At 38.7% G+C, this 15,257-nt stretch overlaps 2 protein-coding genes across 4 annotated transcripts in view; both read right to left on the bottom strand.

The window, feature by feature from the left end:
* The window catches only part of LOC121654065, a 46,312-nt gene that overhangs the window by 20,199 nt on the left and 10,856 nt on the right, over positions 1-15,257 (bottom strand). Inside the window, exon 4 of the mRNA XM_042007926.1 lies at positions 599-621. Coding sequence (XP_041863860.1) covers positions 599-621 — 23 coding nt within the window. The remainder of the gene's footprint in view (positions 1-598; positions 622-15,257) is intronic.
* LOC121654064 lies at positions 3,397-15,134 on the bottom strand. 3 transcript variants are annotated; one of them, XM_042007924.1, is made up of 5 exons: positions 15,054-15,134; positions 9,128-10,164; positions 8,884-9,039; positions 7,632-7,724; positions 3,397-5,326 (listed from the first exon to the last, which is right to left on the bottom strand). In XM_042007924.1, the coding sequence occupies exons 2-5, from the start codon at positions 10,151-10,153 to the stop codon at positions 5,003-5,005; spliced, it is 1,599 nt and encodes a 532-aa protein (XP_041863858.1). In that variant the 5' UTR covers positions 10,154-10,164; positions 15,054-15,134; the 3' UTR covers positions 3,397-5,002. The 3 variants fall into 3 exon arrangements, with proteins under 3 accessions (XP_041863858.1, XP_041863857.1, XP_041863859.1); XM_042007923.1 differs by lacking the exon at positions 15,054-15,134 and adding an exon at positions 14,101-14,432; XM_042007925.1 differs by lacking the exon at positions 15,054-15,134 and adding an exon at positions 13,050-13,417.

The following is a 15,257-nucleotide window of genomic DNA, read 5'->3' as shown; positions in this document are numbered from 1 at the left end:
CGTACCGGCTCGTACAGGTTAGTGCTTCACCACGGTGCCGCAACATGCTGAGAGAGGTCACTCCGCAAGAAACCAGAGCGTTCAGCCGAGATGCTCCATATGAAACCTGCTGTCATACACAGCCTATGGTAAAGTTAAATTAAAAAAAAAAAAAAAGAAAAAAAGATCGCAGCTGGCAAACTTATCACGCTCATTTTTCTTACCGAGCAATTAATTGACTTGTTGCTTATGGCGACAGGCCTGCTCATCCGTTCTGGACCCAACCCTGATCTTTGCCTCTGACCCTACTGGTATAGTTAGTTTTCTGGTATCTGAACGTTCTGAACCTAGGACTGATGACCCAGCTCTGACCCTGGATTTGCTGTCAGTCTGTGAGTACTCCTATCTGGATCTGGATCAAACTGTTTGTCTGCTCTGGCTGTTTATGGATGAAAGACCTGGATCTAGTGCTGGATTCTGGCTTCCTGGATACTTCCCCTGTTAACTCTTTACCCATCATCTCCACACTAACATCAGTCATCATCCTAACCTTTAGCAGTAAATAAATTCCAGGTGAAAAACACTGACAAGAAACACGACGAGCCTTCACAACCCTCACCTGCTCAGGTGGGCAGCTCCTCTCTGAAAAGGAAACAAGATAGTTCATTAGTTTAACCGCTGATCTAGTTTAGTTCACCACAGTTCACCTGGAAAATACATTTTATATAAAAAATAAATATCAAAGTTTAACTTGAATCTGACTAGCTTTTCATTCAGTGAAAATGAAAGAGTTAAAGCTGATTTAAGCAGAGCTCCGGTTTGAGGTGCAGAAATGTGAAAACACAGTTTAAGATGTTACACAACACTAAATATTAGCACAACACTGTCTCCGAGGAAAGCAGCCTGCTGCCCCGCTGCTTCTACAGGTGCTCGTCTTAAAATTAGAATATCATGAAAAAGTTGATTTATTTCAGTAATTCCATTTAAAAAGTGAAACTTGTATAATGTAGACATTCATTCCTCACAGACTGACATATTTAAATGTTCATTTCTTTTCATTTTGATTATTACTGACAACTAATGAAAAGCCCAAACTGAGTATCTCAGGAAATTTTAATACTGTGGAAAGGTTGAATATTGAAGACACCTCGTGCCACACTCTAATCAGATAATTAACTCCAAACACCTACAAAGGCCTTTAAATGGTCTTAGTCTAGTTCTGTTGGCTACACATTCATGGCAAAGACTGCTGGCCTGACAGTTGTCCAAAAGACGAGCATGGACACCTTGAACAAGGAGGGAAGACACAAAGGTCATTGCTAATAAGTAGTGATGGTTTAATGAAGCCACATGAATGTCTTTCTGGCCAACTGCATCTCCAAAAGTCTCATTACTCCATTTAACAGCTCATTTGTAGAACTGACACCTGTTGGTCATTTGATGTCCAGCAGCTTACCTGTCCATATGTAAACTACATATCGGTGGAAACGTAAACACAATGATGCAACTGTATTGTAAATCTATAAATATAATCAAATATATGAATAAAGTTATCTGTCTGTCTACCTATGTATCTATCCATCCATCATCCATCCATCTTTTATTTCAGCAGTTTAAAGTTAAATCTTATCTTATTGGAATGTATCAAATATTCCCAAACAGCTGATGTCTTTTGCTTTCGTCGGTGCTGCATGTGTTGTTTCACCTGACTGTTACCTGGATTTACGCAGAGCATTTCTTGCAGTTTCCGCAGCTTTTCCATCAGCCCGAATCACACGAGACACTCGCGTGGATCAGGAGAGACGGGGCCTCGTTTGTCTTTGGTCACGTGATGTTCAGGAAAATAAAACGGACTTCGCTTCAGGCTTCATTTGGACACGCCCCCTTTACTCGATGCAGGCTTTGGGGCTTTTGTGTCCGACGTAACATCACAAGTGATGGCAGAAATGGAACGTTTGGGAGATCAAATCGTTTGGAACAATTATTCCAGAAAAAAATCGATCTTGTGGAACGCTTGGAACTCGTTACCACGGTGACATCTGGTGGCCATGAAAAGTGATTTCAAAATACTGATCTCCATAAACTGAAATGTTTTCACGTGTCTTTGGTGGTTTAGTCTGTAACTTCTTGTGCTGGTTCATAGTGATATTTGTATGTAAGGATGTGTTCTTTTAACCAGTCAGTATTGGTAGGAGCTGCTCCTGTACACAGAGGTGTAACAAGCTTATCAAACATGTGGGGGATGTGGTTTAGTTATTATTATTAATTAGTTCAGCACTGACAAATATAGACTGTTTCCACATTTCACATTTGATGACCCCTGAAGTTTTAATAAGCAGGGTGCTCATTTATAAAGCTTGCTTACGCACAAAAAGCGGCGTAAGTGACTTTCTACGGAAAGTTTCTGATTTATAAAAACTAACGTGGCGGGAAAATGTGCGTACCGGTACGTAAACTCTGAAACTTGCTTACGAACATTTTGGAGACGGGAAACTGGCGGTGCTGCTGGTGAGGTGATGAACTTCACCTTCATTCATGCATGCCATCATGCCATCATATCCGACACTAGTGCCATAGAATCATAAACACAGAAGCCTGAAATATAGATGCGTTCCTGAAATCATACCTGTAGCCGACTTATAGGCACCCCATAGGAATTTAATGTTGTCAGTGCACACTCAAAAAAATAATTTGTTGAATGAACTTAAAAAAATCATGGAAATCATTTCCACACAATTAAATTACTCTTTTTCAAAATTAAACAATTAGTTTATTCAATCCGATATACTTAATTTGGGTCAACTTGATTATTTTGCGTTTGTTCTACTTAATCTTTCTTTCTAGTTTAACCCATTTTAAATGTGTATGTTCAACTTTTAAGTATTAGTTTTGATTTAAACAAATACTTTAGGTTAAGTCAACTTAATTTGCATGGGTAAAATTAACTTCAGATGTTATACAATCTAAACTCATCAGAAACAAGTTTCAACAACTTAAATCAATAGAATCAGACTAAAAAATAGTAAATAAGTTTGATTAACCCTGATATATTTGGCTGACCCAAATCAAGGATATCTGGTTTAAAAAACTAAAATGCTTAAATGTTGAAAATAAATTAATTAATTAGGTGGAAATGATTTCCATGATTTCTTCAAGTTCATTCAACAAAACAAAAGGAAAATAACTTCCGGATGGCTGTAGCTCAGGTGGAAGAGCAGAGAGTCGGTGGATTCGAATCCAGCTTCCCCCAGACTACATGCCTAAGTGTCCTTGGGCTAGACACTGAACCTGAGGTGGCCTCTCGATAGCCCATCGGGATCATTGTCATATTGGGATATACACATTCAAGATATTCAAATTGAAAAAGCAAAAATATAAACAATGTAGATTTATCCTGCGCTCTTCCTGGATGTACAGCTCTGGAAGTCACAAATAAAATGCACTTTCAATGTTCTTCTGTGTTACGTTTATATTTTCTGAAAAATGCTTGCTTTCCACCAACCCATATTTATATTGTATCGATATGGAGACATCTGGAATGAATATTTTGTCCATATCGTTCAGCCCTGGTGTGAATGGCTGAATCTGACGCGTATTAAAGTGCTTTGGATAAAAGCACTGTCCATGTACTATTTACTTCTTATGTGTGGTGCCAAAAGTTGGAATAAAAACACAGCTTATTTGCTTTCAATCAAACTCTTATTTGTGTAAAGACCGTTTAGTCTTACATGTTGACAATGGTTTACCAAAACTCAGTAATTACATTAATAAAACATAAAACAACAGCACACAGTTTCTAAAAACATGAATTTGTAGTGCTTACTTTATGAAAGACAAAATGAGGTTAACTAAGGTTATAATGAAACAAAAAACAATACCCTTAATGGTTCTCCTGCCAAGGAGGTCAACATTCTTACAGCACATTTACATAGATCTAAGTGGATACAACTAAATACAAAAAAAAAAAAAAAAAATGAAAACCATGTGTTTTTATGAGTAAAAAAAAAAAAAAATACTAAAGTGCAACTTTACTCAATATGTCATCGCTCCTTACAGTTCACAGAACGAGGAAAAAGATGCAACAAGATATATGCAGTCTTCAGTTTTTTACATTGCTGTTCACATATTTCTTTTAAATCTGCTTGGCACACTAAAAGCTTTTGACTGACGTGATGAAACAGTGAAAAAGTTGAAAAATGTAATATGAAATCTTTAATAAACTGATGAGGCTAGAATTCTCCCAAATCCAGACTTAGCTACCGCTTTTAAGTGCAACATGAAACTTTAGCATTCATAAATACAGATCAGTAAGTAGGTCAGCCTGTGAATTGTGTGCTCTCCCCCTTTTTTTTTTTTTTTAAGTAATGTCCACACCAGCTGTGTTTTGACCACTCGTTTCCTTGCAGATACAAAATGATTTTCTGAACAGCTTCAGATATCTATTTTAATTCTGGAAATAAAGACAGTGTGTTTATATCCAGTCTTCACATATTTCTTTTTTTCAAATATACTTGGCACGCTAAAAGCTTTTGACTGACATAAAAGTGTAAAAAAGTTGAAAAAGATGATTTGAAATATTTTACAAACTGGCAAGACAACAATTTTCCAAAATCCAGACTTTTAAAAGTGCAACATGAATCTTTAACATTCATAGACAAATAACAGTAAGTTGGGCAGCCTGTGAATTGTGTGCTCTCCCTTTTTTTAAGTAATGTCCACACCAGCTGTGTTTTGAAAGTTTGGCTGACCACCCGTTTCCTTGCAGATCCTGAACAGCTTCAAACATATATTTTAACTCCTGAAATATAAAGAAAAGGTGTCCTTGGATATCCAATCTTCAGTATGTCACATTGTTGTTCCCATATTTCTCTTAAATCTCCTCAGCCCACTAAAAGCTTTTTGCTTTCAAAATTGTTATAAAGTTAAGACATCAAATACATCTTACAAACTGCTTTAAAGTGCAAATGAAACTAACAATCTTTGTAAGTAAGAAATAGTATGGGCAGCCACTAAAATGTCGTTTTTAGAATGATGAACGTGCCAGCAGTGTTTTGAGAGTTTGCACTTTGGCTGACAGCTTGTTTCCTTCCATCTCCATTATGATTTTCTGCACAGCTTCAAATGTATATTTTAATTCTGGAGGGTAACTAATGTTCAGAGAATACACAAGTCCGAGAAACATTGCCATTGCGAATGGGACACTTCTCAAACCACTCAGTACCTCTACCCCCTCCAAAACGATTCCAATGTCCTCAGGATCGTCATCAGGGTCTGCACCATTGTGTCGAATCACATAGATCCCAAAGACCGTTTCTGCCAGGTCTCTTTCGATACACTGATCATCAGTCTGTGGGAGAACAATAAGGAAGGTATAAACACAGATTTTCTCAGTAGGATTTCATCATGCATCATTCTTGTACAGACCTTACTCTAAAAATGACATGGAAAATGTGATCTAAAAGATATGACTTGTAAATTACAAATTCTAAAATGGCAAAAATTATGGAAGCCTCCTTCATAACACGGAATATTTTGAAATTGACTAATATGTGAGTGCTTTCTATAGTCCTCAATAATCGAAGAGTTTTTTAACATGCCTGAGCCAGCAAGTTCAAAGATTCCCTGTCTACGCAAGGTCTGTAAGGAGGTGGAGTCAGAAAGCCTGTGAAGCCTTGCAGGACAGTTTTTACACCACAACACGTGGTGCTCTTTGTCAAACACATGGGCCCTGATTTATTAAACGATTGTACGACCAAAATCTGTACGTACAATCATTTCCACGCAAGACTCGGCATTTTTCAATATTGACATGAGCGTAGGATACGATCAAATCTCACGACAGCTCTGAGTTTGTGTACGCAAATCTGAGTCAGTGTGGGTTTGCGGTGCAGCTCAGCAGAACCTTAAAAGTGTTTATTGGAAAAAAAAAAATTCAAACTGTCATTCAAGCATGTAAACAGCTCTCGAAATAATAATAATTATAATAATAATAATAATTCCAAAAAGGCAGTGATAACAGCCGCTGGTCTTTGAGGTGCAGAACGAGGGACGGACGTGCACCCTCGGCTCCTGTGTCCTGGTTCTGGTGGTCTGGCTCAGCGGGCCACTCTAGGACTATGATGCCATGTTGCTGGTGCCTGACTCTGAAACATTAAATCTGAATAAAAATGTGAACCCATGTAACATGTCAGCTTTGTGACAGTTACTAATTACAACCCTCCGGATCCGCCGGATCTGTGTCTCCACTGCCTGCAAATCCGGAGAGGGAGTCGGACCTGATTATCATCTCTCTATCACTATCATCTCCTCTGTAACGGTCAGAGTCGGGCTGGGATCTGGCTGCCTCCTCCAGTCTGCTGCTGAGCCTCAGCAACATGTTTTTTGGTGGTGAGTTTTAAGTCTGATCACTTCTTCTTTACCTGGCAGTGTAGGTAAAGAATTTACTGTCGAGATGAAGACACGTATACATACGTGATCACGAAGGCAGTTAACAGCCGCGGAGTTGTGGATATATATATTATGCTACTTGAATTTTATTAATACCTCAGCTGGAGTCCGTTCCACAACTCGTGGCTGTTAACTGCCTCCGTGATCTTTTTCCACACTGCAGATTTGTGAACAACTTTTACTCCGCTTTTCAGGTGGCCAAACAACACATCTTTATTATATGTAACCTCACAGATGAGGGTTTCTACCTCTGAAAAATTTATTTTCTTCGCAGTACTTCTCTTCTCCATGGTTTCACCTCATTGGGTGAGGTCTCTGAACCATGAATATTTATCCATGGGCGTAACATTTAAATGACAATGAAAATCAGCCGTGGCATTTATCAAACAGCGTCTAATCGTACGAAGAGACTGGTCTGATACAAAACGTTTAATAAATCACACGTGGGTCCAACCGTATGATCATTTTAACTAACAAATGTGCGCTTATTCTTACGATCGTTTGATAAATGAGGGTCATAGAGAGGACATTAATCAGATCATTGCCTGCATCACTGATTATACTAAATTCTGTCAAGATACCACCATCCACCTGCACAAGGCTTCTTGTTCTGATGGGATAAGTTAGAATTAGACACTGAAGCAGGAGAGGGTGCCGGTATTCTGGAAAACCTTACACCTGGTACCAGAGCTAAAACTTTTAATCTTATGTGGTCAGATAAATCAGACAGACATGGGGAGGAATACAGAAAGCTGGTCAGCAACTTTGTGGACTGGAGCAACAGGAACAATATCCTTCTGATACAATTCTGAGAAAAGGGAGATGGTTAATGACTTCAGAGGAGGAAACCTGTACACTGCGCATCAGGACCCTGAGAAAGGAAGTTGAGGACTTGGACAGCAAATTGGACAGGAAGGTCAACACAGATGCTGTACAGTAAGGAGATGAGTAGCAGGCCTCTAGAGAGCAACCAAAAGTGTGCCAAGTGCGACAAATTTTTTTAGTCATCCGGTACAACAAAAGAACAACATGAGAATCACATATTTAGGGATCATTATAAAATGTGGAATATTGTGCAATTTTCTAAAGTAAGGTCGTTTTATATTGCCCTAGGTAAATTTTCACTGTGCCTGACAAAATAAAACCACAAAGTTGGGATGAAAGATGAATGCGTGTGAGAGATGTGTGATGGCTGTTCAACATACCGTGTAGTCCTTCACAAATTTTTGTGGATCCTCATTTAAGTACACTGTCAAGCCTCTGAGGATGCATTCTCTTTTGACATCAATGCTGTCAGCCTAAAAATGACATTTAGAAAGGACGTTCACACCCATTAAGATCAATACCAACTGGTATGCAAAATTTCTAAAAAAAAAAAGAAAAAAAAAAACTAGATGCAACTTTAAGAAGGCAGCTTTAAAAATAATTACATTTTAATAAAATGCTCTCAACTTTATATCCATTAGGCAGTTCAAGTCTGTGGTCTCTGTTGGCCTATGAAGAGACTTACAACCTGTCATGGGTGCACCCTGTATGTCATCCACTGGAATCCAGAAACCAAAACAAAAGAGATGCAGGGGTAGCTAAATGAGCAGTTCTGAAAAAATACTGGAACAATCATTTGAATTCTACCAAGTATTCTCTACTTTTATATTAATTTCACATCTTTAAAGTGGAAATAAAGCAGACAACCAAGTTAACTTTATTTACTAGATTGACTCCTTAACCAACACACTAACAGTGGGTTTGCGGCATCAATCCGCCATAAAGAACGAGCACAAAAACGTGCCAAGAAAACGGAGGAGTGACAGGTAAAGTTAAGTGGGAAGGTACTAAGTCATCAAACCATGTTCCCACTTAACTTTACCTGTCACTCCTCCGTTCTTTAAGGCGGATTGATGCCGCAGACCCACTGTTAGTGTGTTGGTTGGTCAGTAGAGGTGAGGTTATTGGCGGTGAAATTAAAAACACTCGGAGCAGCTTCAAGGGAAAGTTTGGTATTTTGCAACCTGGACTTATTTTCTAGCATTAAATACTATCATTTACTCACCCAGACAGTTTTTGTGTAACTTGAACTCCTTCGGGAGATATTAAGATCCACTAGCGATCAGCGTACATCCAATATATATCAGACAATATATTGGATACCAGTTTTTTAAATGCCCCATGTGCAATGGAGTTAAAGGAATACTTCACCCTCATGCTGATTAACACTCTGGACACTTTCTTGATATTTATCGTGCAGCCGAAGATGTGGAATGAAGACATCATTCTGAGGGTAAAGTATTCCTTTAACAACATGGTGAGATAACAATGTGGAGCGCTTTCAATAACTTACAGTTGAGGCCTTTTTTTCTCTTTGCTTAGATACCTCTGATACTTAGTCACATTATCATAACTTTTGATAAGCTTCTTGACTTAAATATTTGAACATAATTTCCTGACCTCTTATCTTACCCGAGTCATTGGAAGCATCACTGCCTTTATCTTTTTCCCGAGGACTCCTCCTTTTCTGGCAAACACTTTCATCAAGTTTTCAGAATGTGCATCAAGTTGCAAGAAGAACTTGGACTGCAGCTCAACTGTGGTTATCCTCTTGAATTCTGCTTTCACCTAAAAATTAAACAGAAAAAAAAAAAAATAATGATCATCGTGCATTTTAAGAAAGAAAAAAGAAAGCATTGTCATTATATTTACTTACCTCCCTCACATTAAAGAGACCTGGCCACCTTGCTTTGAAATCCGCTACCATGGGTGCATCTTGGACTACCTCAAGACGTCTTAGTGCAAACGTTTTGTCCATCATGGCAGCTACTTTGTCTTCATTATTTCGGATCATTACTTCAGACAGGAGTTTTACTCTTATCTGCTCCAAAGTTTCAGCTGTTTCACCGGCTGGATATGGTGGGCAGTAATTCACTTCAGCCTTTTTAGGTTTCTTAACACCATAGGCAGGACTGCAACGATCATCAGGTTTCTGTTTCAGAGAATTCACAGTCACTTCTGGACATCCAAGTCTCCTGAGCTTTGATCTGTAGTTCCCAAGTTTATATTTTAAACTTGTCTTCCAACCACCAAATCCACTTATGGAACCTGGCTCTTTCAAGCAAGGATGTGCCGTTATAAGAGCTGCTGCTACCTCACTGAACTCTGCATCAGAGAGGTACACTTTGTGCTTGACAATAGTTTCCATCAAACCATCCATGATTGCTGACTTAAGTTTTACATCAGGATTCAACAAGGATCCAGTTTCTCTGAAAGCTGTGTTGGCTTTTTCAAGCTGCAGTTCACTTTCATAAGAAAACTTAGGAATGCTGAAAACAAGGGGCCAACTGGATGACCGAGAAGAGGTTGATTCAGAAGAAGACAGGATATCTGTGTCAAATGAGTTACCAGATGCAAATGAAGAGCGGTCATCCGTTGACTGGGAAGCTGCAGCCGCCGAGTACGAAGGTGGTGGAGATCCATCAGATAGGCGAGGCGTTTCTGCATCCAAGATTACTCTAAGAGTACCTTTATCCATGACATCTGACATTGATTCCAAGTTGGTGAACTCATTGCCAAAGTCAACATCCATATATTGAAGTCTGAAACTTCCTTGTATTCCACATTGTTTTTTTATATTCTCTGTAAGTTCACTGACAGATCCTGGAATGCCATCTGGGAAAATCAATTTGTGTGAGTTGTTTTCTCCCAAGATTACTCGCAGCTTTGCTGGTGTCGACATCTTTCAACAATCTAAATATGTAAAATAAGGACAACAAGAATAGGTTTCAATATTAAAAAAAAAAAAAAAAACATTTGTGTTTCAACACATCTTACAAGTTGATAAATCGTTTCAGTGTCACCATTCGTGTGGGTCCAACAAAATAATCTGCCAAAGGGTAGTCATCAGCCAGTTCATCAAGCCTAATCATGAGAGTTTCAGAGGCTGAACTTGTGAGCTCAAAAGCTCTAAAATGTTCTCTATACCACCCATAAAGTCTCTTCAGAATAAAATATGGTTTGTCATTCACAATGTAGACCTGAAGAATTTCTCCAAAGTCGGGCAGTCCACTTGTAGAGCTATGAACAAGTATCATCCCTTTTCTGAAATTCACACCATTGCTTGTCACACTGTTAACCAGATGAATTTCTGTTGTTCCAGGAAAGTTCTGGTTAATGGCCTGAGCTATTTCTTGTTTTAAAACATCCACTGGAAGGGTAGAGACATTTGTGACCTCAGCAGCTGATTTCTGAAAACTCATTTTCATGTGATATCCCATCATGAGTTGATGCTTAGTGGCCAGAGTGAGGGGCACATTTTTGAAGCAGTTGACATGTCGCACAACTTGCTTGAAAAAACTGTGCTTTGCCTCAAAGCGCATTGTCCATAGCTCCACAAGAGGACCAAACATCCTTATAAGTTGAGGGTAGTGCTCCACAAAGTGATGTTTTGGAATTAAGTGCACATCAGGGAAAAGTTCTTGGAACTTTTGCCTGTGACCTGAAATTTTCCCCTCAAGATAGGCTATAGACTCATCTGTATGTACTGGAGCAACCACAAGCTCCATAATGTCTTTTAAGTCCAACAGAACTTCCCAAGCTGGTTCACCTTCAGAAACCAAAGGCCCAATAATAAATGGGAGTAGTCTTAAAAGGGACCAGTTTTCGTGGGCATTCCCACCGATTGTTTTTCTAACTGAAAATGTCAGTGGGATTGCATGTGGCTTGTTTTTTTTGTCTCCCCACTTGTAAGGGAAATGCAAGATGGCTTCGTTGAGTGTTTCAAGGTTAAAATATTTCTTGTTCACAAGGACACCCAAACAATGAGCAAGCTCTACTGGTACAACGCCTTCGAAAACATCATGCATCACATCCGGAGGATAGCCTGTGTGAATGCTAAAGTGGGTGAGTGTTTTAGTGATAATGCAATGATTTTTCACCCCAAAACAACTTGCACCACTCTCTGAAGCTGTTTTCACATGAAAGGCATGGAGCTCTTCTCTCCTGAGACTGAACGCACCTGACCTCACATCTCTTGTCTGAATGTCTGCTTTTGTTGCAGTGCAAAATCTGCAGATATAACCACTGGAGAAGCTCTCATTGAAACCTGCTAGACTGTGAGCTCCCAGGTTATCGGCCACAACAAACTGGACTGTTCCTTTCAAATCTTTGCCAAGCAATGGAATGTAAAGTCCATCTTGCTCTAAAGTTTTTAAATCGTGAAGAAGAGGATGCAAAATCTGTTCATAACGGTACTTCTTTAAATCATCACTTTTGCACAGGATTGCCAGATAAATTGAGTATAGTGAGGAGTGACAGCTTGCAGGTAAATTATTTAAAGTCCAGTAAATGCCACAAAGTTTGTGCTTCCTGCGAGACGTTCCCAGTGGATTACAAATTTCAAATTCATCTATGTATAGTTTTAACAAAATTCTCAACTCACCTCCTGCCAAAAATTTATTATTTTTAAAGTGTGAACCATCTTGAGAAGATCTGTAAACATGATGCGCAAAAGACACTTTACTTTGTTGTACACTGTGATTTTCTACTACTTTGTCCACAACATCTTTTCTTTCGAAGAGCTGCTGTAGCGATTTCAGTATGGGAACATACTGAAAACTTTTCCTTGCTTTGGCATCAAGTGTGTACTCAATAGGTTGTATTACATTGAACTTGTTTCTGTAAAATCGATTGCGAAGAAAAGAAGTGCTTAAAGCACCACTCACCTCGATAGCTTTGAGCAAAGGATTAGATTCATAGACAGCAGATGCTACTTCTGCTATAAAAGATTCATCCACTGTTATACTATGTTTTTTAAATAAACCCTCAAGAATCTTAACGGAGAATGGAAATGTGGCTGATCTTAACAAGTAGTTAAGTTCTTCCAGAAATTCATCAAGTTTTGATCCTGGAACATGGGAAAAATGCTCCAACTTGAGCAACGCTGCCGCAAAATTTTGCTCAAACACATCAAGCAAGTTCTTAGTTATGTCTGCATTGCAGCCTGAAGATATAGGTACCCGAACTTCAGGGTTGTCTTGATTTTCTGCAACCTCTCCAATACTGTCAGAGTCTTCTTGTAGAACTTGGGTATTTTCAACTATACCTAGCTTAAAATGTTTCAGTGTGTGTGGGTTGTGCTTCCTATTCTTATGTGAGTGGAATGTTCCATAAATGTTGGTTTGAAAAGTGCAATCTTTAAACATGCATCCAACAGTTTCATTGTTCTTCAAATGAGTTCCAATGTGTACAAAGTACTCTCTCTCTGTAGGAAGGCTGCTACATGCACACAAATGACATCTGAATGTGGACAACTCCTGAATGTCTGTAGAGCTTGGTTTTGGATGTACTCTACTCAAATGAATACGCAAAGCATTCCATGTCTTAAAAGTACATGGGCAAGTGGTATGAGGGCATGGATAGCGTTGTCTCAGATAGTGCTGTATTCTAAAATGTTTTAGAAGTTCAGGTCTACCAGACATGGACATACCACATTCCTTACACCTCCACATTTTTCAAAATTTGTAGTTTTAAAAGAATTGTGCTGATTTAAGTTTGTTGGACCTAAGCACAACTTAATTTAAACATTTTAAGCAAGAAAAAGAAAAACAAATCTACATTCATAACAAAAAAAAGACCTTTAGAGCCTGGAGTTTTGCACACAAAAACTGATGAAATCCTCTACTTTGCAAGAAGGGAATTCTCTCAACAGAAATCAGCGGTAGGGCAGAATCGGGCAAAATCAGCGGGGTTGGACAGGAAAACAAGGGATAAACTTGCCGCCACAAAGATCCTGTAATGCAAAGAAAACAATGACCAGTAAATTAAAGTGGAGATGTATATACCCTACTCCTTGAGCTTAGTTACACCTTATAGTACAATGTGTTGACTACCATGCAATTTAGTCTATTTCTGTTGCCTCCCAATTGCAGCATTGCAGTGAATTTACACATACAATATTAATTATCAATGCACAATATTGCTAAAATAATATAAGCATTATCTGATAGGTCAGTGAAGTCACTAGGTATTTTTTAAACCTCACTATGGACTGATTTAGCATAGGTTACTGAGATGCTGAAGAAAAGTGTGGAAAGAAAAAAAAACAAAGAAAAAATGCCAAAAACTGCAGAGAACATTTGACTTAACAGATTAGCTTTAAATAGTGTATATCTCAGATAATGTATCGTCATTAAGAAAACCTCCCAACATCATCATGCAAACATCATGCATCAGTTTGAGACACACTGCACTTCAGAAATAACTATAATGGAAGTTTCTGCTTGTTTACACTTTTCAGACCCAGCTGTTGCTCCAGCAAAGAAAACTTTTCTATCCTCACACCTCTGAAAACGCGGACTTTCTTCTCTGGCTCTAAGTTGTTTTCTGATGTGCACTCTGGTGGCGGTGTGTGCAGACATGTCATACATGTGTGTCTCCAAAGAAGTAAACGGTTAGTGGCTAAATATTTTAATTTGAAGACGACATGTAATTTGTCTCTAAATAACATATGTCCTCCTTTTTCTGTACCGTAAACGGCGCAGCTCTACCCCCACACACCGGCGCGCGCGCACAAACGTGAGCTTCACCCCTCCACACACAGTGCAATGACAAATCAATTTAAGGTTAAGTAATTTTTTTTTTCAACCTGGAACTATTTTTTTAGCATGAAATACATCATTCACTCACCCAGACAGTTTTGGTTTAACTTGAACTCCTTCGGGAGAAATTAAGATGCACCTGCGATCAGCATACATACATAATGGGAGTAAACGGGGCAGGTTCGCGCAGCCAATAAATAAGGCAATTTCTGCCACAAAACTTCATTTCACCAATGTGTTTTTATGAATCGCTTCTCTGATCCCTCTGTGAGCTCCATGCGGCTCAGTCGTTATTTACAGCCATTAACTTTAAGTGGCGGCTTTGATGACGTCACTTCCAGGCCGCTTCACAGTGCCTGTAATGGCTGTAAATAGGAACGGATCACCACAAAAACGCAACTCCAAGCTACATGGAGCTCACAGAGGGATCACAACAGCATTTCACAAGAACACATTGGTGAAATGAAGGAGTTGTTTTTTTTTTGTTTTGTTTTTTTTTTGTTTACAGAAATGGCTGTATTTAGAGCCTGCCCCACCCACTCCCATTCCATTTGATGTAGGCTGGTGGCGAGTGGATCTAAATATCTCCCGAGGAGATACAGTTACACCAAAACTGTCTAGGTGATTAAATGATCGTATTTCATGTTAGAAAATAGCCCTAGGTTAAAAAAAAAAAAAAAAAAAAAACAACAAAAAAAAAGAATTTATCTTTTAAAACGTTCCCAAGGAAGCAAAGAAAAACATCCACTGGGCTTAGCAAATTTAATAAAAATACAATTTCTGAAGATGACATCACAAACATGAACTGACATCATAGACTGTAAAAGGCTGACATCCAGTAACATTTTGAACTAATTAGGCTAACCGTCCTCCCCTTGCATCGTGCTACCTATACAGTGACCTAGCTAGCAACTGTTTGGCTTTGATCAAGTAATACATTAATCAATCAAATAATAATTAAATGTATGTATGTATGTATGTATACAAGATGCATTCAAGCATGGTGTAAATTTTTTCAGATGACATTAGATTCCAGCTTACCTTAAACTTTCCACATGCTCCTCGTTTTGCCTGCTGCTTGCTGTTCTCTTTTTCCCTCGCGACAGTGTCCGGGAATTTCCGTGTCTGTATCTGAACTTGAATCCTTCATGTTAGCTCAACATGAATTAATCAAGTAAATAGTGAGTTTTAAGGTTTTACGTTAAATTTACACAAAGTTATTGTGTAAATCTACAATCACATTTT

This window comes from Melanotaenia boesemani, chromosome 15 (genome assembly GCF_017639745.1).
Source record: "Melanotaenia boesemani isolate fMelBoe1 chromosome 15, fMelBoe1.pri, whole genome shotgun sequence".
NCBI lineage: Eukaryota > Metazoa > Chordata > Actinopteri > Atheriniformes > Melanotaeniidae > Melanotaenia > Melanotaenia boesemani.
Note: the sequence above shows the minus strand (reverse complement) of the source record. Positions and strands in the feature narration are given on the sequence as shown.

Coding starts and splice junctions, on each gene's coding strand:
- LOC121654064 (XM_042007924.1), bottom strand. CDS start 10,153: ATGTCGACACCAGCAAAGCTGCGAGTAATCTTGGGAGAAAACAACTCA. Junction 9,040..9,127: donor GTCTCTTTAATGTGAGGGAG/GTAAGTAAATAT, acceptor TTTAATTTTTAG/GTGAAAGCAGAATTCAAGAG. Junction 7,725..8,883: donor TGATGCTTCCAATGACTCGG/GTAAGATAAGAG, acceptor TGTCATTTTTAG/GCTGACAGCATTGATGTCAA.